The sequence below is a fragment of the Epinephelus moara genome, chromosome 24, assembly GCF_006386435.1.
Source record: "Epinephelus moara isolate mb chromosome 24, YSFRI_EMoa_1.0, whole genome shotgun sequence".
Classification (NCBI taxonomy): Eukaryota; Metazoa; Chordata; class Actinopteri; order Perciformes; family Serranidae; genus Epinephelus; species Epinephelus moara.
In genome coordinates, this window is record NC_065529.1 from 29133725 (window position 1) to 29156566 (window position 22842).

The 22842-nt window shown below is 40.5% G+C and overlaps 1 protein-coding gene across 1 annotated transcript in view; it reads right to left on the reverse strand.

Moving 5' to 3' along the window:
* The window catches only part of kcnb1 (potassium voltage-gated channel, Shab-related subfamily, member 1), a 47988-nt gene that overhangs the window by 20967 nt on the left and 4179 nt on the right, over positions 1-22842 (reverse strand). The window contains exon 2 of the mRNA XM_050038091.1: positions 20715-21369. Coding sequence (XP_049894048.1) covers positions 20715-21290 — 576 coding nt within the window. The 5' untranslated portion in view covers positions 21291-21369. The remainder of the gene's footprint in view (positions 1-20714; positions 21370-22842) is intronic.

Consider the following 22842-nt stretch of genomic DNA (forward strand, 5'->3'; position numbering starts at 1 on the left):
CATCGTTAATGTGCCTGATATTCTGGAAACCTGCCTGTGAGGTTATGGTGACGTGTGCGCACTGTCCACCGGTCAGCCAAACTTCGGCTTACACCAGCTGCGTTCCCCCTGCGTTGACAGTAGACGTGGTTTCAGATGGCAAGCTTTTAGCGCACCTTCGGCGAAGCCTTTTGGCACGAAACTGTCACTGCGCCAAGCTGGATCTGTCAACACCTCCCCCTGCTGCGCCGCCACACCCATCTCAGCACACCTTGGTCTGCCAAACTACTAAACTGAGCGCGCCTCAGGTTGTGCTGCTTGAAACTAGCTCTGCGCTGCGCCGGGAAACTAGAGCCCCAAGTCTAAAAGCTGGATTTCCAAGGCAAAAGGTTAGCGTCTTCACTGGTTGTTGAACCAGTGTAGAGCCAGTAAATCCTCATATTATAAGTATAATGAGAAAAAAATTAACACTCAAATTGTTTTTTGGCTGCCTAGCTTATAAACTTGAACAAGCTAGACAGTGGTTATACTTTAGCAGAGACCGCTGAGACGGCCCATTTAAGATTCTTTTCCTGTATCTGTGTCGAGTTGGTTTCACCACCGCCCCGCCCCTTTAGGAGACTAGTGGTGGCCCTGAGTCTATTCATGTGAATGGGAAGGTGAGTACAGATTATGATTGTTTCCTTTGCCACATAGTCACTAAGGTAAATATTGGACCCATTTTTCACAAGCCCCAACTCTTCTAAACATTCTGATGCTGAAATGGCATTTGTTTTCCAGACGGACACATCAGGAGAAAATTCATTTTGGTTTCAGACTTGTCTCTGTTTAAGCAACATACTCTTGCAAGATCTGGTGACAACTGACCTGATTTTACACTAGGCTGATATCAGACATTGAGCTAGCAGATAAAATGGAGTGGCAAAATAAGGAACAAACATTAATTTTTTACTGTATATAGTGTTGTATTAGTGTTATATTATTTGGAATCTGATTTCATTCATCCACACAACGTTCACAACACTTCAAAATGAGTTGGGGGTATGCGGGAGGGACACAACCACACCCACTTAGGAGACCAGTGTACACCACTTTGTATCATTGGTGCATTTTGTAATGCGGTATCTGTTGTTATAGAATATCTTTGACTGTGGGCTATTATTGTGTTATATTAATAGTACTGTTCACTTATAACATAATAGGACATAAGGCCTTTGGTTGTGGGAGTGAAAATGAACCCAAATCCAATGAGAGTAGGGCAAAGTCGCTAACGTTACCCTAAACTCTTGTACAGTAGCCTCACCATGTGGAAAGTCTACACAGTGGTTGTCCTATTGTGACCAGGGCCTCTTAAAACGTAACCTTTAACCCAACAAAATAATGTAGTTTGCTCCTTGGTCTTGGATATAACAGCAAGTGAGTAAACAGACACACTGTTAAATCAGTACCACTTTTGCTTTTGTATTTTCGGTCCTGAATCAACAACAGTAACAAAAAAGACACCATCCAAATTCTTTCAAAGCTATTAGTGTTTCATCAGCTCCAGTTGGTATGATATCATACAAATTACCCCCCCTTGATTGATGTTACGCACTTAACGTACAGTACGGAGGTAAGGTTTAGGAAAAGAAACATAGTGCTGACGTACTTTAAAATGACTCAAAGTTCACATAAAGTTCACACGCTTCCCCACACTGTTCTACTGAGGAGGGTCTTATGTTTTGTGACCCATTTACCACCCCAACCTGCCTCCTTACAGACCCGCTTCCTTTTATACTCCTGTCAGCGCATTGGTCACGTGATTGCAGCCTTTCTAAATATGTGGGTTATACACAAATTATTGGTTCATGATTACGATGGTTATGTACAAATTTTAGTACATTACTATGTACAAATGGTGCATGAGAACAGCCTGCACTGCTGCAGCATGTAAAGAACAGAACAGAAGCACAGTTTTGGTTGCTAAGCTATGATTGGACAACCACCGTTCAGGGGCGGGGCTTAGCGAATGTCCAATTTGAATTTAGATGAAGCATCAATAACACCAGATGACAGTAAAGAAGTAAAATAACGCAACAAATATTGTAAGAGTGTGTGTGCCTGCATCTGGGCTTGCGTGTTAAACCTGAAAGCAGTCCCGGGGGGGGTGCTCATCAAGGTGAAAGGCGTCTCGCACCAGTAGTCAAGTGCTCTCTCCCCACTCTCACAATCGCCCATTGGCTTGATGAAGGTTTCCCCTTCACCTTAGTGGTTTCTATTTCTGCCTCTGCCCTTCACACTTTCTTCAAAGTCATTCCTTCACCTGACCGCACAGCCTGCACAGTGGAGTGAAATCCTCCAATGAGGGAAGCTGGTGCAACTACAACAAGTGGAGCAGCTCCTGGAAATGAGAGTACTGATTTATAGACCCAGTTGTTCTGCGCACACATATAAAGATGTTGAGTATTGGATATGGTGTGCAGGGGGTTGCATATCACAGTAATGGTGACGTGGCTTCTCTGCGCACAGCAGCTGCTGCCTCAGGAGCACTCTGCTCGGTTGTATGTGTAGGAAATGATGAAAAAAGGAAATGAACGAATGGTTATAAAAAAAAAAAATATATATATATATATATACACTGGTATATCACATATAGGCTACCTGTTACTGTATATGCCATAAATTGCACAGCGCAGACATAAAAGGTCATGATATAGCCTACACCTCGGCCTGACTGTAGTGGTAATTTTCTACTTCATTGGACAGTGTGCTCGGAGACAGTGGGGAATGACATGTGACAAAGGTCCCATGTCGGATCCATATATCCATCACAGTGTGCAGCTTCACCGACCGAGCCACCGTGATTTGCCTGGATGTCTGTATGTACTTATCATTCAGAGAGCCACCGTGATTTGCCTGGATGTCTGTATGTACTTATCATTCAGAGAGCGTGTGATTTTCTCATTGTAGTGACTCATAGTTACAGACATGGCAGATAATATTTATAGACTGTAGTGTAAATGATATAAGTGAAAGCAATTAGATGTAAATCTACTCCAGAGATTTTGGTTTATATCTTTGTATTTTTAGCATGAGCTGGGTTTGGATCTAAATTCTACTATGTTTACTCAAAGTCTGTGTTCACATCAGTGAAATAGTTTTAATTTTACTTCTGGGTTTTTCAGTCTTTAAAATGGGACCACTGTTTTGTCCTGCAAAACAACAATCACACACATTCCAGGCAAAGTTATTGAATTTTTCATTAGTTTCTTATTTATTTTATTCTGTTCTTATATGTTTTGTTTTATTTTATTTTGTTTTGTTTCATTTCATTTTACTTCATTTTATTTTATTTCATTTTTTTTAATTTTTAATTTTTAATTTTTAATTTTTAATTTTTAATTTTTAATTTTTAATTTTTAATTTCAGTTCAGTTCAGTTTAGTTCCGGTTACTTTCCAGAGTTGGTTTGCTTATTTGAATTATTTATTTATTTAAAAAAAAAAATCTAATTCATTCATTCATTTATTTAGTTTTTGTTTTGATTTAATAGTTTCAGTATTAGTTTTCATTTTAATTTTATTTGTTTTATTATATTGCAGGGGGTATTTGTCAGGGACAAAATTTAAGAAGTTCAGAACAGGAATTACAATAACAAACAAAACACTTTGTGAAGGCGATGACTACATGACATGACTACATGATGTCTACATGACTCACAGTCATTAATAAAATGCCCAATGCCCTCTTGTGCTTGATGTGTTGCAAAATTTGACTGAGCTGACATAGACTAAAACTAAAGACATTTGCTATTAGTTTTAATTTTTATTTCAGTTAACTAAAATGTTCTTACATCTATTTTAGTTTTTATTTTAGTTCTAATTAACTATGATAACCTTGCTTCCAGGTAGTGGTGTGTTGCTCATATCTGGCATTATGTTAAATCACAATTTACGTCACAATTCTTGTGACAGAGGAGAAAACTATTGCTGCCATGCAGACACTTCACAGCTGTGAATAAAACTCTTGCCTCAGAAAAGGGAACATTGTTGCTCATACACATCATCGTCTTACAGTAAACCACGTCACACGTTCTTCTATGATTCAACAGTTGTGACACTGATGAGGACTCTCATGAGAAACAACCTACTAATTCAGGAAACACAAAGTTTCACAATTAATCACTCACTTACTGACATACAGATCATATCTATCAGTGAGACCGCATGTCACTGCAACTAACAAGACTAAAACTACCAAACAGACTATACAGTGCACTGCCAGGGTGCACCTTTTTCATAGAGGACACACATAATGTATATGTCTTCATGTTGAGGAGACAAAGGTTGTTCTCATATATTTTGCATTTTGCTGTACAGAAAATTGAGCCAAGACATTAAAAAGTATTACGTAACTTGCTTGTCCATGCTCAAATTGCTTAAGTAGTCTTTTCTTTTTCATAATGCTAAATATTTCATCATTTTAACAATACATGCTGTTTCTTTCTTCCTATGAACAGGCAGGCATCTGTGTCCCAGAGTGACTTTGTTGCCAAAGACATGTTTATGAAAACAAAGCATGATGAGAATTAATTTGGAAGATTTTGGGTCTTTGGTGCTGAACTTTTGTTTTTCTGCTGTCATGGCAAAAACAAAATACTAACCAGATGCTTTTGTTCTTTTAGCCTCTGGGAATGTAGGTGATTGTCCCGCATATGAGCCTCATCCTTTAGAATTTAATCTGCTCCGAAGGCAACCACAAACTGAGATGGCTAATACTCTTCATGAAAGTGCTTATCAAAGACTTTCCCCCAAACACACCAAGTGTTCAGGTTATCTTGGTTCAACTGCCTCTAACTTGTCATGGGTTGTATGGTTATGTTGTTAAATCAATAATATCTAACAAATATCTAATTAGTAGTTTGAAGACTTCAGTGTTTTATTACTAAACATCAGTTTTTTTTGTCATGTTAAAGGTATACTATGCAGGATTTTCCTAAAAAAATGTATAGACTCATACAAAATGATCCCTCTTAATCGTCACTTATGACCAACTAGAAGTGTGTTACAGTGTATTTATCTGTTGAGACTCTGCCCTCTGCCTGTATTGTCTTATTTTCGTCTTATTTGCTGGGCTACAACCTTTGGGCAATATTGTGTAGCCCCCAGCCGATAACAGCGTGCAGGTGAGGTCACAACTTTATTAAATGGTAGCAACCATGTGACCAGGTGCTGAAAATCGCAGACACAGCACCCCACAAACACTATTGTAGTGAGGTGAAACTCCAAGGACACAAGACTTCTTCAAAAACAAGACTGAATCTGAGGTTGGTTTTGATTTTTGCAAGCAAATGGATGAAGAGTGACAGGGAGTTGGTGTGTTTTCTGTTGGACCAGTAGGTGTTGACTGTTAGTTAGCTTGCTATTTGCGATGGGCATTTTATGTTCAATTCAGCTCATCTATCCATCCATTTTCATAACTGCTTATCCTCTTGGGGGTCACGTGGGGCTGGAGCCTATCCCTATCCTCTTGGGGGTCACGTGGGGCTGGAGCCTATCCCAACTAACATTAGGCGAGAGGCAGGGTACACCCTGGACAGGTCGCCAGACTGTCGCAGGGCTGACACATAGAGACAGACAACCATTCACACTCACATTCACACCTACGGACAATTTAGAATCACCAAAAAAACCTATCCCCAACCTGCATGCCTCAGGAAGAGCCACTGAGGAAGAATCCCTCTTCCAGGACGGACAGATGATACAGATTTTTTTTGCCGTTATCCAATATGCTGATATGTAACAACTCATTTTACTGATAACCGATACTGATGTCAACATATCCACTTTCTTTACTTCCTAATCTTAGTGATCACCATGTCTCCTCTGTAGTGGAATTAACATCATATTATGCATGCATACTCTTATCGTGATGGCCCACCGCAGATGGAGACATGAAAGACAGTAGTTTTCAGTGTATGTAATGTTAATTTATTGTGCATAATAAGAAAAGTGTGGTGGCCAAATCTGATTTTAAAGCCACTATCAGCCCATACCAATGATGTGCAATACTATCGTGCATCCTTAGTCCGAAATAAACACAAGTGAAAATGCAGGAAGAGGTCAGGGACTGTAGAGATTAACCACATTAACATTACATAGTTTGCACTGCATATTCATTTTGTTTATTTTAATAGTTCTGAAAATATTGACTGTTAACTGGGGCTGTGCAGATCTGTAAACTTTGCTACATGAATCTGTGCAGATATTTATAGTTGGCAGTTACATCACTGTGTCCCATCCAAAAATTAAGTATATTATTGTTATTATCATTATCATAATTATATTTTTACTCAATATGTTGATAGAATACTGCGCTACAGAATCATCTTTTCCATTACAACAAAAGTGTCATTCCCATATTACATTTGTTTGCAGTGCATGTACATGCAGTGTCTTGAGGAGAGGCCAAGCATCAGTGTTGTTGTTTATTTATAATTACAGCAATATTTCTTTGTGTGATGTGAAGTTTCAAACAGCATAACCCAAATTTGACCTTGATATTAAAATGAGGAATTGTTAATAATCTGGGAAAGTGACGATACTTAAGAAATTGTTGTTGCTGACATTTGAGCCTCCACACAATCCTATGACACATATTGACTCCCAACACTAAAACAGAAATGTGAGCAATACTACAATGTAATACGCTGACAACCCAGAATCTGAAGTGCTCTTGCCACAGGCTAAAGAAGAGTGAATATTCAACCATCATAATCTGCCACATTCTGATTTTCCTTTAGTCATAAACCCACTTCTTCATTTTCATTTTCTGAGTTTCTGCAGCTCAGATTCTGCCTCCACGTCTCACTGTAATTTTCTCTTTCATTTTTACAGCTCCCAACTCTCCAGATCTCTTGATCTATCGCTTTCTTCCTCCCTTACAGTCTTTGCTCCTCAGGCTTCCTCCTCGTAGGGACAGTGAAGTCTCAGTGTCTTTCGCTCAGTGCTCACGTAACAGCTCAACTCTAAATTGAACGAACAAAGGAGCTGTCGAGCTTTGCAGTGGTGGTGCACTATTCTTCCACCACCACTCTCTTGTCATCCACTACACAATCTCAGAGCCTTTTTCCATGGAACGAAGGTATATTGTGTTCATCAGTGACAAAGGCATACATTTTATTTTTTTATCAAAGCCTTCTTTTCAACACATGTGCAATCGCTTTGAACTCCGTGATTGTTGCTTCGATGACCACAGTTACGTAATTTAAAAACACTTGTGAGTTTTAGTCACCGCACAGACAGAACATGTCCACTGAAATAAATTCTGCACCAGTAAATAGCGCAAAACGAGCAAACTGTCCTTACTTAACTTATTCCACAGCAGCGAAATGTACAAAAACTGTGACCCTGTGCAAGCCTGAAAAGCTGAGATGACACTACAAATCCTGAGCTATCCACTACAAAATGCATGGCATGACTTGTAAAATACTCACAAAGAAGACTCAACCACTAGAGAATCAGACCTCTGCACGATAACAGTGAATGAGCTCTTAAATATGCTGCACGATGTTAAAACATATACTAAATAGTCCCTAACTCCTCACAAAACCTCTGCCTAATACTCACCAGTTCTATGTATGTATATTGATCAAATAAACTGTTAAAAAACAACATGACTGATGATCCTAATCTTGATAATCTTCATTGCTTACATAGCCTACACTCTTATGTTTTATCACATAATAAACCCCTGTAATCACCTTCATCCCCAGTTTGTTTCTCTGTTTATGTGTGACTGGATCAGCATTAAATTTAAATTTAACAGTGAACATATAAACACATTCTCACACCGACCACGTCACATATCAACGTTTAGTCAAAGACTTTCTATGTCCAGATTCGACGTGAAAGGTTGACGCTCAGGGATGCCGTGTCAAGTTTTGCTTGTTACATGCATTGTCTTCTTTCAAAATACACTTCCGTTTTCACAGGAAATTTACCATTTACATACAGTCTCTTTCAAAATAAATGGACTAGGTCGGGGCAAACCCACAATTTTTTTTTCCTTGAAAAAACTAGCACACGTCATTGGGTTTAGGCAACAAAAGCATGGATAGGTTTGGGAAAAAAAAGAACATTGTTTGGCTTAATAATCTTACAGGACACAAACACCGCTCTCCCAGGTGAAAGTCTGTGCTTGTTGGACCCATCCACCACCACCCTGGATACTGAGATCTGCCCAAAGTCTGACAACAAGGAGGAGGAGGAGACTCATATCCTTATTGTGGAGGGCTTTCTGCTTTATACCTATGGACCTTTGATCGACGTGCTCAACCAACGCTACTTTATTTCCATCCCATACCAAGAATGCAAAAAGAGGAGGTGCTCTAGGAACTACACAGTGCCAGACCCCCCCGACCTCTTTGACAGCCACGTCTGGCACATGTATTTGAAACACAAGAACACAGTCAGACTTTCGCTGCCCTAACTTTTGTTCTTGTCCCGCCACGTTTCCCTGTGATACGGGTGGTTGCCATTATAGTTGAACGGCGGTTGGTGGCGTATCATGCCGATGTTAAAAGATGGCTTTTTTCAGGGCGTTGGTGGCTTTGTGGATAGAGCAGGCGCCCCATATACAAGGCTGTTGCCGCAGCGGTCCAGACTCGACTCCAGCCTGTGGCCCTTTGCTGCATGTCACTCCCTCTCTCTCCCTCTTTCATGCTTGACTGTCCTATCAATTAAAGGCAAAAATGCCCTAAAAAAAATCTCTAAAAAAAAAAGATGGCTTTTTTCATCAGTGTCTGATGCTGTAAGTCACTGCCTAAGCACCAGATTTCAACGACTTCAGAGTGAGACTGGGTTCAACAGTTAGGTCCTGTTTATACAACAATGATTTCAACTTAAAATGGTAAACTTCAGTTGCGTTTTGGCTGATCGTTTACACGACAGCGGCATTTTGGGTGCCTGAAAACACAACGTTTTGAAAACAGGTTCCAGAGTACAATTTTTTGGAAACGACAGCGTCTCCGTTGTCATGTAAACTTGCAATATGCAGTTCCTCTGAAAACGGAGACTTTTCGCACATGCGCATTACGCTTCCAGTCACTAGGCATGCGCGAGAAAGTCGACCATCACAACAACAATGGTGGACTCCCGAGCTCTGCTTGTGCTGCTCACCCTACTGAATTTATCAACGCTTCCCCATCATAGTGTAGATTTACTGTAGCAACTCCACCTCGTTGTCCGTCCAGAAAAACATTCGTGCGGTTGCCATTTTGTTTGTTTATAGAAGGAAGCGTAAGCGTCATACCGCCAACTACTGGCCTGGCATGTATACTGCAGCGTTTTTGGTCATTTTTTTGCGGATCCGTGTGCACGGCGATTGTTATCCAAACGTTGTCGTCTAAACTTTTTTCAAAACGAAAATGAGAAACAATTCTGTTTTCAGTGGATCGTTTTTGTGTAAACATGGCCTTAGTCTCCTCCTCAGAAGAAATGTTGATTCTGGAGACCTCCATGACCTTCTCTTAATGGCAACCATCAGCCCAAAATATTCAACCCTCCAATTAGTGCATCTTCTAACCTGAATTAAAACATTTGTAATGCACAATGATGCTGCCAACAGGAAGAAAACCAACTGAGAATCTCATCACCTTTCTCTTACTATCACCATCAGGCCAAACTTCTGCTACTATTGTGTAATCTGCCCAGCAGACTGTTGACTGTGACAGTAACAGGGAATTATCAGGCCTTAGTGGACATCTGCACTTAACCAAGTGTTTTCTCTAAATGTATGAATAAATGTGAATTCATCTGGTGGTGCTGCTGTAGCTATCAGACCAAACAAACAAGCTCTGAAGACAAAACAGCTGACCAGTGCACACTGGAGGTTATTTCAACTAGACCTGGGTTAATGTAAGCATATTAACATAAAGCTGTACTTTATGAATAGCTTCATACCTGCATTGATTAATAATTTACATTACAAATGGATGAAATGACACATAATAAAAGTATAAAGGAGTTGTTCGTGAAGATGAATCCACAGAGAAAAATTCTTTTCAGCTCTAAGGAGCATTTTAGCATCTGTTAGCCTCGTCCTGGTTTTTGAGTCAAAGCAGGCTTTTGTTCACACTAAAGCATAGATACAGTACACCCTGTAAGCTAGCTGTCCAGCACCAAACAGCACACAAAGTTAGCAGCTAGCTAGTAAACACAGTGAAATACAGTATGACAACTAAAGAGCCAGATGTTTCCCTCAGAAGTGAGTGGAGACCAAAAAAGGAAACTTTTATTGGTCTGGTATCCACAAATATGACTCTACAGCCCCTTTCCCACTGAACAAAAACCTGCCAACACCCGCTAACATCTTGCTCTTTAATGCAATGGGAAAGGTTTTAACTGGCATTCACACCTGGGTCAAATGACTGCAGTAATCAGAGGTATTTATGGCCTCCAGCTCCGATCAACATTGATAGGACAATGCACAGACAGGCATATTCGTCTGCTGCAGAGCCGTGTACACAGTTCTGGTCTGCTGGCAATGTGAAGGGAGTCTATAGCTTATTTTTTAGCAGGTTTACCCGTGTTTAAAACCTGTGTACATGGACTAATTTTGGTAGAAAAGGGGTATAACTGAATGCTAATGTTGCATTCACTGTTTGCTACCATGTTTGCCATGTCAGCTTTATAAACATTAATCTTATGTATACAGCTCGTTCTGAGGCCCCCAAGTGGTCAAAAAATCAACTAGAAAAGTGCACTTAGCTTCCTTTCACTCAAGATGGCGACAAATATAACAAAAACAGGGATTTATTGATCTCACATTGTGCCTACCTTTAGTGGTCATAACATAACAGCTGGAATTAATCTGCAGATGCTCCGGTTCAAAATTAGACAGAATATTTCTATAGATGTCACTTTTTGAGCCAATTGCAAAGGCCAAAAATGTAGCATGCAACAGACTAGGAAAGGCCTTTTATTTTTTTTAAGCTGAGACAATTGGTGGAAAGTTTGCAACTTCTACCAGCAGGTTAAGAGGAGTGAGGAGTAAGCAGTCACTGACGGTATAAAACAGTCAGTAAAATAGGTTTTTTATCAATGGTAAATTACTACAACCATGAGAGGCCATTGAGCATTCAGTCATAAATGTGCATACAAAATATGAGGTTGATTGGTCCAGTAGTTTGTGAGATTAGCTGCGGACAGACACATGAGCACAAAAGCAACCAAAAGCATGATCCCCTCCATGATAAGATAATTATTGCAGGTTAAAGTGTCTTGGATGAAGACTTGAAATCCATCATATATGTTTCTGTCAAATTCCACTTTCCACCTACTTGTCAAAAACTAAATTTCTGCTTCTTACTTTTATTCTCTCCCAAAGTTGATCCAAGCTTAACCATATGTGAGAAAATTATCTCCTGGATGCCTTCATCGTGGCACATAAACAGAATTTTGGTGCTTCACAGCTTTGGCTGTGAATTGCAAAAGAATTTGCAATGAGTCCAGTGAATCCATCTCTCTTCATTAGGAGATCATGATCCTAACTGCTCAGCAGATACACAAAAACCCTCAATGTGCCACCGTCCATCTGGCTAAAAGTTAGGTCACTTTCTAGCTCGCAACTTTCTTGGACACATTGGAATTATTTTTTTAACAGATTTTCATGGATCAGAATTAAGTCCAAAAATGTGGCCTTTTAATTTCAGTTGGTAAAAATCAACCTTTTTGTTAAAAAGGTTCACTGCGATGAGTCAACAGCAGCTTCCTACACTTCAGCCCTCTAGCCTTTAAATGTACAGGTTTGCAGGCTCCGGTAGTTATTTTACTGTCACAATTCTTCATTAATACATTTTTTGACACATACAGTAGCGATGTAAGTAACACCATTAATTACAAGAATGGTTACTCTGAATGTCAGCCTTAATCTCCCTGGGTTTCAGTCTGTCTGAGTAGGGGGCGGGGGTTCTTCATCATAAGAATCCATTATAAACTCCAGGGATAGTGTTTCACTGTTTTAGAAACCATGTACTGTGCAGTGTGTGTGTGTCTGCAAGAGTGTACGTTCGCTTGTGTTCTCCTAACAGTGACAACATAATTGGTCAAAGGTGATAGCTGCAAATCAATTCTCTTAGCTCTTCTGTGTCAATAAATCTATATGCTAAGCACACTTGCTAAAACCAAAATAGGCCCATGGCCCAACTAAGGTTTGAGATCTTGAGTTTATTTCAACATTAACCTTCAGAGGTTGCAGGAAAGTTTTATGACTGCATTTGCATCTTACTTCAGGGCAAGTTAGAAGAGACATAACCACTCAGAGGCACTGCTGTTGACGAGGAGACACTGTGACAGGCAGGGAGAGAGACCAGCATGAAAGCAATCGTCGAGGCACTCAATCTCCCTGTACACATGATCCCAGCTTATATCTCTGTGCCACACAAACACAGACAACACAGACAAATAACCTGGGAGAGACTGATATGTTATTTCCCCCCTAATCCCATATCAAGCACAAATTTGTGACTTCAGCATCGCATGGTCACTCTGCAGCTTCCTGCCAGAGAGTTATATGAGATATCTGATACTGGCTGTGTTACTGCCTCTTTTCTCTGTGGTGCTCATATCACATGGGGTTTAAAGACTGACATAGTATGAAAAAGGGATATACTGGTGCTGCTTCACAAACAGAGGGTAAAATTTGATACACACCTGGTTCAAAACATATACTGATATGTATTTATTTTTTACAGCATTTACAATCCTTTAAGGCTAAGGTAATTATTAATAAACTCAGCCTAAGTGGTAGCTGTTGACATGACAGGTGGAAATTGTTGATCTGATTAATGTGGTCTTCAGATTGTCATCATTAAGTTTTTAAATTTGATGTCATTAAGGTAGGCAAGAAGTAATAGATTGCTGGAATTATTGGATTGCACTGTAAAAAATAAAAAACAACTGTGTGTCATCATTGTGGCTTTAGGAAAAGTATTTACACTGGAAACAACAATGTGCCAAGAATAGAGCCTTGGGGAACACCAGCCCGTTCTCATCCAAACTCATCAAATACTGCCGCTTTGGACTTAACATTAAAATATGATGTGTTAGGTAGCCTCCTGCATCAGTTTTGGACATTGACAAACAGCAGCCCAATTGATCCTTGTTACATGCATTATGTCTTTCCAAAAACATTAATGCTTTCACAGGAAATGTACAGAAAAAATAAACTTACAACGTAGGTATAACATTTCATTTTTAGTTTTATTTTTTTCTCAGATTTAGGAAACAAAAGCACACCGTTAGGTTTAGAAAAAAACACCATGGTTTGGCTTAAAATAAATAAGGGTCTTACTAACGTGATGTCACATCACATGACATACACCATGTGACATACATCACAAGTGTAGCATGCTACACACACTAGCACACAAAGTTGTTATTAAAGTAACTCCACTGACTCTTGTTTCACATGGGGAATGATCAGTGGGCTCCTGAGTGAAAGTCCAGTGTTTGTTTGACCCATCCACCTCCTCTCCTGCCCACCCTATACGGACCTACTCACTCTTTACACTACGGTAGTTGCCAGCGTCCAAAATAGCGGTCGTCGGTATCTGATGCAGAGATCACAGATAAATCAGTGGTAAGTAGGGAGTCAGAATGGGCTGGGAACACCACAAATGAAACTAATTTACAGAGGAACAGGAGTCTGTTATTACAACAGAGAAGGTAACAGGTTTAAAATTGTACCCTGAGGCCCTACCCAAGTTCCTGTCTCGATGATGTGTGAAATCAGAGTGATGAATCTATCAAGAGCAGCACTGAAATCTAAAACTGAGACCATTTATCAATAGACGGTCAGTTACCTTGACAAAGGCCGTCTTATTGCTACAGTATGGCAAGCTTGATGTTGATGAGGACTGCCTGAATGCGCTGACCTCTGTGAACCGTTGAATGGGATTTGAGCAAGGTTTTTGCAAAAATAAAACTGACTTTACTATATTTAGGATATGGTTTTAAAATGGGACAAGAGTCACTGATGTGTCATGAAATTTTCAATCTAGAGACACAGGCTCTTTTTTGATATGACTTCCTATACACCATTATCCATTTGACTGGCTGTGACTCTCCAGCTGTCAGAAATAGTGATCGATTCTAGTCTGGTTGCTTCATGTCTTGGATTCTGCTGCAGACTGATTTATGAGTAGGAATATAGCCAATCCGCATTTATATGTCATCTTAAGCATGACATGAGAGGAGCATAATTGGAATTTGTTGCCTGCCATCTGATGCACAATGCCTGCTGACAGAACAGGAACTGGTAATTCTCAGTTTTTCGATTCATGGAGGACAAAAATGACAGAAATATTCATGTATGGATTTGGTTTCTTCTGTAAATTGGCTGCAGCCGAACCCATGTTTATACTGGACTGTGTTTCTCTGCTAAGCATCAAACAGAATCTTAAAAACATTCGTGAAAACTACCTCAAATGGGATTATTTACAGTCGGGCTTGGTGTTTCTGAGTCATTCTGTAATGGGTTTTCTGAGGAGGGAGAAATATTTTTAATGATATTCAAAAAATATTGACTCAAAATGATTAATCTTATGCTGTAGTGTCCTAATAATTACCAAGGAGATTCAAATCACTACTTCTGAAATTAGTGATTTGTTTATAAGTGACAGTATAAGGAAGGATTAGTTGCTTGTTATGTGATATTCTCAGCTCCCTTGTTTGGTGATGTCTAATATTTCTGGTATTATTTATGATTATTAATGACAGGAAACCGCCCAAATTTGAGATGACATTACATAAATGCTACTGCAGGTGAAAAAGGGCTTTTCTTGGCGTCAATCGGACTGTTAGGCACTGCTTTGCCAGCGGACAGACACAATCTTATTTTATGGTGACTCAAATCTGATTTGAGCGAGAGACAGACAATGCTGTGGCTCACAAAGAATGTAAACAGAGAGAGGGGGGAAGCTTCAAATTGGGCCCGGAGTCTCCTGGAGAATAATTAACGTGACATTTCCCTGACATTTAGTCGGAGGTATAGTGGAGGAGCCTGAAGAAGGGGAGGAAGGAAGCAGAGATATGAGCCAGGGAGGGAAAAGAGAGACAGGAAGGACGACGGGGCAGAAAGAACACAGGCTGGTTTTTTGTTTGTTTTTCTCTGAACATCTTAACAAATATTTCAGCTTTCTTGTGTTGCTCTGTGCGGACATTAAAATAAGGGAACTAAGCAGAAGTGCGATTACGCTCAAACGCACACAGAAACACAAATAGACCTACTCTAATGTTCAGTACCCACTCCTTCAGTGATGATAAAATTATACTTTAGTTGCTTGGTAACCATTTGTTTTGTGCTCAACTCTACCATTCACCATCTGTTTATAGGCTGTTACATACAATTCCATCTCTGACACAGGACAGCAGAACACAGCTGATGAGCTAACACTGGGGCAATTTGTGGTCAGGGCCGGACCGCGCGACAAGCCCGCAGTGTGCTCCAGCCTATTAAAAAATGACTAGGACAATACATCAAACCCTATCGATGCTTTTAGTAGTTTGGTCTGTGGTTTCACATTGCCCTTTTAAGCTAATTGGGAAGTGATAAACTTTGCCTCTTGCTGTGTCAAGGTTGCTCTTTTTTCTGGCACACTGTCCTCCACTGGCTCATAATGATGCCAAAAGAGGAGATGATGAACTTTTTTTTTTTTTTTTAATGATAAGGACTGCCAACCCAATCGCAGGAAAAATGTTGGCATTGAGCATTTCTGCAGACCATGGATCTGTTACATCTGCACATTATAAGAAGCAGATATGTTGAAACTTTATGTTTCAGCAACACAACTGTGATTGTGTGTTTAAGTTTAGGCACAAAAACCATTTGGTTTAGGTTAGGAAAAGATTATGTTTCAGGTTCAAATATCCAGTTTGGGAGGCCCAATCCTGTCAAGAAAAGCAGCGGTTTCAGGAAAAATCAACCAGTTTTTCTGCCATTATCCCACCAAGGAAAAGCAGCAATGTTTCAGTAAAAAACAACCACTTTTCGTGGCACTACCTGAGTAGGAAAAGCAGAATGTATTGGTAAAAAACAGCCACTTTTAATGGCACTATACTGACAAGAAAATAACTCTCTCTCTCTGAAAAACGGGCTGGTCACATGGCGCCATCCTGCCAGTAAAAGCAGTGATATGTCAGTTAAAAAAAAGAAAAGAAACAACACTTTTTGAGCTACTTCTCAGGTAGGAAAAGCACAATGTCTCAGTAAAAAAAAAAAAATTGTGGTACTATCCCGCTAGGAAAAGCACTGTATCTGGGTAAAACATAATGCTTTTCGTGCCACTATACCAGCATAAAAAGCAGCAATGTCTCAGTAAAAGCAGCTGCTTTTTGTGGCACTATCCTGGCAGGAAAAACATTGATGCTACAGTGAATAATTTTCACTTTTTGTGCCACTACCCGAGTAGGTAGGCAAAGCAAAAACAACCACTTTTCATGGCCCCATCCTGGCAGAAAAAGCAACGATGTCTCTCTAAAAAAAAGGCAGGTTTACATGTCACTGTCCTGGCAATAAAAGCAGCGATATGTCAGTAAAAAACAACTACTTTTTGTGCCACTACTCAGGGAGGAAAAGCACGATGTCTCCATAAAAAGCAAGCACTTTATGTGGCACTATCCTGGCAGGAAAGCAGTAGTTTTGGGAAAAATCAACCACTTTTTGCGCCATTACTCAAGTAGTAAAAGCAGCAATGTCTCTGTGAAAAACAACCACTTTTCAAGGCTGTACCGTACCAGGAAAAGTAATAATGTCTCTGTAAAAAACAACCGCTTTTCGTGGCATTCTCCTGGCAGCAAATGCAGCAATATGTATGCCACTGTCCCGGTGGGAAAAGCAGGATGCTCAGTAAAAAGCAATCACTTTTCATGGCACTATACTAGAAGGAAAAGTAATGATGTCTCCTCACAAAAAAAGGCCAGTTTATGTGGCACTATCCTGGCAGTAAAAGCAGTGATATGTCAATAAAAAACAATCATTTTTTGTGGCACTACTTTGGTAGGAAAAGCATGATGTCGCTGTAAAAAATAGCCACTTTTTGTGGCACTATCCCAGTAGAAACAGCAACGATGTCTTGGTAAAAGACTTGGTAAACACAGTGATGGGCTGCTATAATAACATTCGGTGCCTAAAAAGCCGCTGTAAAAACAGCAATGACTCGCTAAATCACAACTGGTTTTGCTGTTTGTTAGCCTCGAACAGTGGTCTGCATTGATCTGCAGCTTGGCCACTGCACGCCATCCACCATCTGCTCCACCCCCCGATGACAAAGTCAGCTCATACAGTATACGTCACTTTAGAAACATTGATGGGATATGTATAAAACACACAAATGTAATGTATTTGTGGTTTGCAGAAACACCCAACACTAACTTTTTCTCTTGGCGACCGGACTGGCACTGCACCCACTCATCAATTGGTGGTTATTGAGAGCTGTATATTTGCAGGAAACAATATGCTCAAGCACTTTGCTGTGTCATTATTCAAAGGGAACAGCACACATCTTGGTTAAGCACTTCAAAATTGTTCTCCAGTGATGTTTTGATAAATCACAGATATCAGGGTGCGATAATGGAGACAGCAGCGTATGGTCGGCTCAGAGTGGTCATCTCCTTTTTGTAGGCTCCAGCACTTTCTTAGCTCTAACACAATAAACATTGATTTTACATCCCTTTGATTCCTATGAAGAAAGCGTTTCACTGACAGACTCGCAGCACTCATCTCAGTCTGTTTGTGGGGCAGCGCTAACAGTTCTCATGAATCCCCACCGCAGAGCATCAACCAGCACAAACTGCTAATAGTTTCATTTCCTATACATTTTCCCAACAAGGCACTCTGCTCCATTTAAAAACAGTGTGAGAGAGAGACAGCATCCTCTTTGATCCTGCTGATCCAACCTAGAGGAGTGTGATCAAAGGCTGCTCATGTTTAACACTGCTGTGGTCTCCCAGGTTGCGGTTGCAGGTGTGGCTGTCTGAGAGGCCTGCTGAGGGCCAACGCTGTCTTTTTGCATTGATTTAAGGTGAACACACCTGATAGAAGTCAGCACCATCAGGCATGGCTTTCAGATAAGGAAATACTGCGCAGTAGGGTGAGAACTTCAACATCTAATTATGACAAGGGGCTTTCAGCACAAGGATTTTCACACAAAACGCAGGGTTATATGCTCATTCAGCCAAATATTAACACACAACCACTTGGGATTTAATTTTTTGGCTGTTATATAATAGTCTGACAGCTTTTTAAAGTGCTTTTTTAAACACAACATTCAAATCTAACCTTTTGTGGGTTTCTAACATTTATATCTTGCTGTGGTTGTTTATTGAAATGTGCTTGATAATGAGATCCTCTATTGATCAAAAAAAATGCTCCTCCCAAAGCATTGATTAATCTGAATGATTCAAACAATCCTAAATCATTTCTGACTCCTTGTTTATACGCACAAAGATATAATTCAATATCGGCCTTCTGCAGAATATCTCAAATTCAATTGGCTCAGGATGATACAGGGTGGGGTTGTTACAAATATACAGAATACAAGGGACAGTCAAAAAAGAAAGAAACAACTTCTATGTATTTTTGTTGTAAGGGAGGGCAGCTTGGTGATATCTAAATGATTTATCGGTGTATGGCCGGTACACAAGGTCACAGGAAGTGTAAGCATGCATGTGTGAAAGTCTGGATGCTTGTGCATTTGTACATCTGTGTGTCTGAAGATGGTTTTTGTGAGCGTGCATATGATGGCTCTGCAGTGAAGAACAGATAGACACAACCCACAATTTTTCAAAAGCGAGTTAATGATGTCGCAGCCGACTTTTGTCACAAGTTTGGTAATAAGAGCATTACAGGAGATGCAGATAATGAGCCTTGTGTCATGCTTTAAAGATGGTTAATAGCGATGCAACCAGAGAGTTGCTTTTACTGCGAGACTAAGACATGTTTTTCTAGTTCTTGAACGATAATGGCAGATAATAGAGCACACATCCCACACTGATAAATCACATCCGCCAGCTTTTTTCTTCTTCTGTAATTTCCACTTTTTACTTTGTGCTCCAACCTTGCAACAATCAAAACATGAGTAAACACCAAAGTACAACACATGAAGGTGTCCTAATTGACTCATTTTTGTGCAACTGTAAATGTTCTTTAAAATGCGTTCGTATAACAGGGTTGAAAACACAGGATTGCAAAACCTCCGTTTTCTTATTTTGTGTTCATCAGAAAGTAACAGGAAGTATCTATGTCCAGCTGGGTATGTTACGCACTAAAAACTCAGCAGTGCGCAGTTTCATGGGGGTTGTGCTCTTGTGCAATAAAGATCCAGTGTTCAAAAAACTAAAAACATCCCATGTTACTGCATTTCAAAATGCCACAAACGTCCGAAGGCAGTTCAATATGTTAAACTGTGACGCGCTATAAAACAACATTTAGAGTGGGGCTGCGCAATATTGATAATATACCAATATTGTGATATGAGACTAGATATTGTCTTAGATTTTGATATCATAATATCATCAGTGTTGTCTTTTCTTGGTTTGAAAGGCTGCATTACAGCAAAGTGATGTAATTTTCTGAACTAAACGGACTGTTGTAACTGTTCTGTTAATTGTCTTTACCCATTTTGTCATAATATCCACATTACTGATGATTACTCATCAAAAATATCATTGTGTAGTCAACCCTACAATATCGATATTGTGGTATTTGGTCAAATATATTATGAGAAAAACTGCATTCAGCCAGGCCGTTTTTTCCTTCAGGCCATGGCATTAGTGGAATTCAGCACCACAAACAATTACTCATTTAAGTTTAATGCCAAGAAATGGCTTGTTGACACCCAAAGATATGTTCGATGAAAACTAGCCTTTCAGCTAATTCGGGTGCTTTTACATTTGTTAAAATGTTGATTAATGCACACTGTTCCTTTTTTTTAATAAATGAATAAATGAAGTGTTTGATTTTCTCCATATCACCCAGCCCTAATTTACAGTCTGCATGTATGCTAGCATGTCTGTGAGGCTGTGTTTAGCATGGATGTATAAAGAGAACCGGATACAACATCGGGGGCGGGGCCCCGTTCATTCGTATAGAAGTTGCTCAGTGGTGCACAAAGCCAAAAAAATTAAATTATCACATTAAAAAAATACCCTGATAATCAGCACTACCTCCACCTATCTGTGTGGCCTATAGAGCAGGGGCACTAGAGACCTCCAATGTCCATGTGCCCTCAAGTCCTCTAGACTACCGAAATATTATCAGGCTGAACAGATCAAATTTTGATCATGAAACGAGCCATTTTGCAGGGGTTGTGACACTCAAAAAAATGTGTTTGTCTTTCACTGTGGAAGTCAGTGGGAAAAAGCCTTGTGATGGGTGTAGTTCCACTGTTTGACCACTACAAAAATTGGCTTCAAAACCATGTACACTATATGCATTAAGGCACAGTGGTGCTTTGAGCTAAATGCTAATGTCAGAATGCTAACATGCCCACAATGACAGGGCTAACATGCTAATGCGTGCAGATATAATGTTCATCATTAGCATGTTAGCATGCTAACATTTGCTAATTTGCACTAAGCACAAAGGATGATGTCACTGTGTATGTGTAGGCCTGTACAGATCATCAGAATGCTTTTGGACGATCGCTCTAACCAATCACCCCCCGATCTCTCACACCCAACATTCAATGGTAGTTACCTTTGCTGCAACAGATGAGCTGGGCTTTTCCAGGAGGTCCCAAAGTTTCTTTCGTTTTTCAGCACAGCAAGTGTTGTCGAATTCTTCTCCTTCTCTGTCCTTCATATTGTCGGCCTCTCGTTTGAGCTCCTCATTCATTTGCTCCTTTTTCTGGTGGTACCTCGCCTGGCAGCAGGACTCCAGGTAGATCTCGTCGATGCCCCAGTAGTCGAGTTCTTGACTGAACGACAGGGCGCACATTTCTTCCATCATGTGCAGCTTACCCGTGCGGTAGAAGTTCAGAATTGACGTGAACGCCCCCGGATGTCGGTCAAAAAAGTACTCATTCTCCTCCAGGTTGTAGTCGTCACACACTTCCATCAGAGATTCGTGGGTGTTGCAATCTCGTAACTTTCCCAAACGTGTTCGTGGTAGCCTGTCTAACGTTCGCCACAAGACCTCATGTGGGAGACCCCCAACATTCAGCCTGACTCTGCGGAAACATGACTTGCTGCGAATGATGTCCACCGGTTCGGGTGGCAGCGACGATGTGGAGTGGGAGCCAGCTTTATTTAACTCTGCCAAGGATTTCTCCATGATGACTTTAGGTTGAGGAATCAGGCAAACATCCAGGGCTATGGACTACGGTTGGTCCTGTCTTCTTTCATTATTGTATCTGAAGGATTCAAAAAAACAAAAAGGAATCATTAGTATCCTAGGATTAGGCTCATGTATCAAGGCCCACACCTCAACCATCAGACTGAGCTAACATGATGATAAAAGATGTAGGCCTGGGCTCAAGGGGTAGGTTAGAGCAGTGGTTTCTAACCCAGGGGTCAGGAGTCGGGGAGTATATCCCTCTGAGACCTGAACTTTTGTCTGGTATCCATTTTTTTCCCTAGCTATTTGGGATCAGTAGGACATGTACGTCTAGAAGCCATCTACGTCAAGCTGGAACGACCATCGTTAAACAGAGGGGGTGGCGTACGACACTACTTATCCCCCACCTACAATGCAGTCTTGGGATCCCTCCCCAGACGACTTCCCACCCATTCACCCCTGGTCCCACCTGAACCTAACGACTCACAAGGTGGCCAGGTGGGTCAACGACTCACATTGTGACCTTAACGACTCTGAAACTAAGAGCTCACGTGACCCCTACAACTCTGCAAGGGTTCCCACCCACACAGGGTTTATAGCCTGCGACTCCGCATCAGTCATTTAGAAATGAAGAAGCTTCTTGGATGAGAGGCGAAACATCTTCAAGAAACGCAAGCAAGTCGCCTACGATATAGCATTTACGATATAAAAAACTTTGTATGTATCTTGTATGTTTTGAATATATTGTAAAGTACTGGATGCTTCAGGCTTCTAAAACCCTTCAAATAAAACAATCCAAGAAGGCAGAATTACTTTGGTTGAACTGCTAACAGTTCATGTCCACATGATGAAGAGTCACAAGCAAAAACCACTGCTTCCAAGTAGTGTTTTTCTGTCCTGGTCCCACCTGTTTTCATCTGATTAGACTGACTGAATATTGGAAAGACAGTAACTGCAGGGTCCTGAAGATCGGATTTCACAATCACTCATTAAAAGATCCGAAGATCAGTGAAATAAAAGATAGATTATCACTTTAAGACATTTAAAGCCGAGGTACACAGTTGGTTTTTTGTGTCATTGTACGAAAATTCCATTATAACCTTTCGACATATTATAATTCAAGTAGTCTGAGAGAACACTAGACTTCTGCACCTGCTCTCGGCTCTGTTTTCAGGCTTTAGAAAATGTAGCCCATGAAGGGAGACTTTGGTCAATGACAGATCACTTCAGAGTGAAGGCGTTCCTATTGGCTGCTCTACACATGCAGATGCGTGTGCACCTTCCTTCAGATGGTGAAAGCCTGATTCAATGGCGGAGAGTCCTGCAAAAAAAGTTGCTATTCAAGCACTGGCAACAACTGCCTGCAACCAACACACCCGAGGTACCTTGCATGTCCTATGTGGACGTGGAAAGTCCATGCCCAAATGTCAATATGTGACGAGGTCGGAGTGGGAACGTGTTGTTTGAGGAGATGGAGAGTAAATGTTGCTTACAGTTTAGCCTCCTGCTAATCGCAGCCAAAAGCTCACAGCTTCAGCTACTTCAAGTT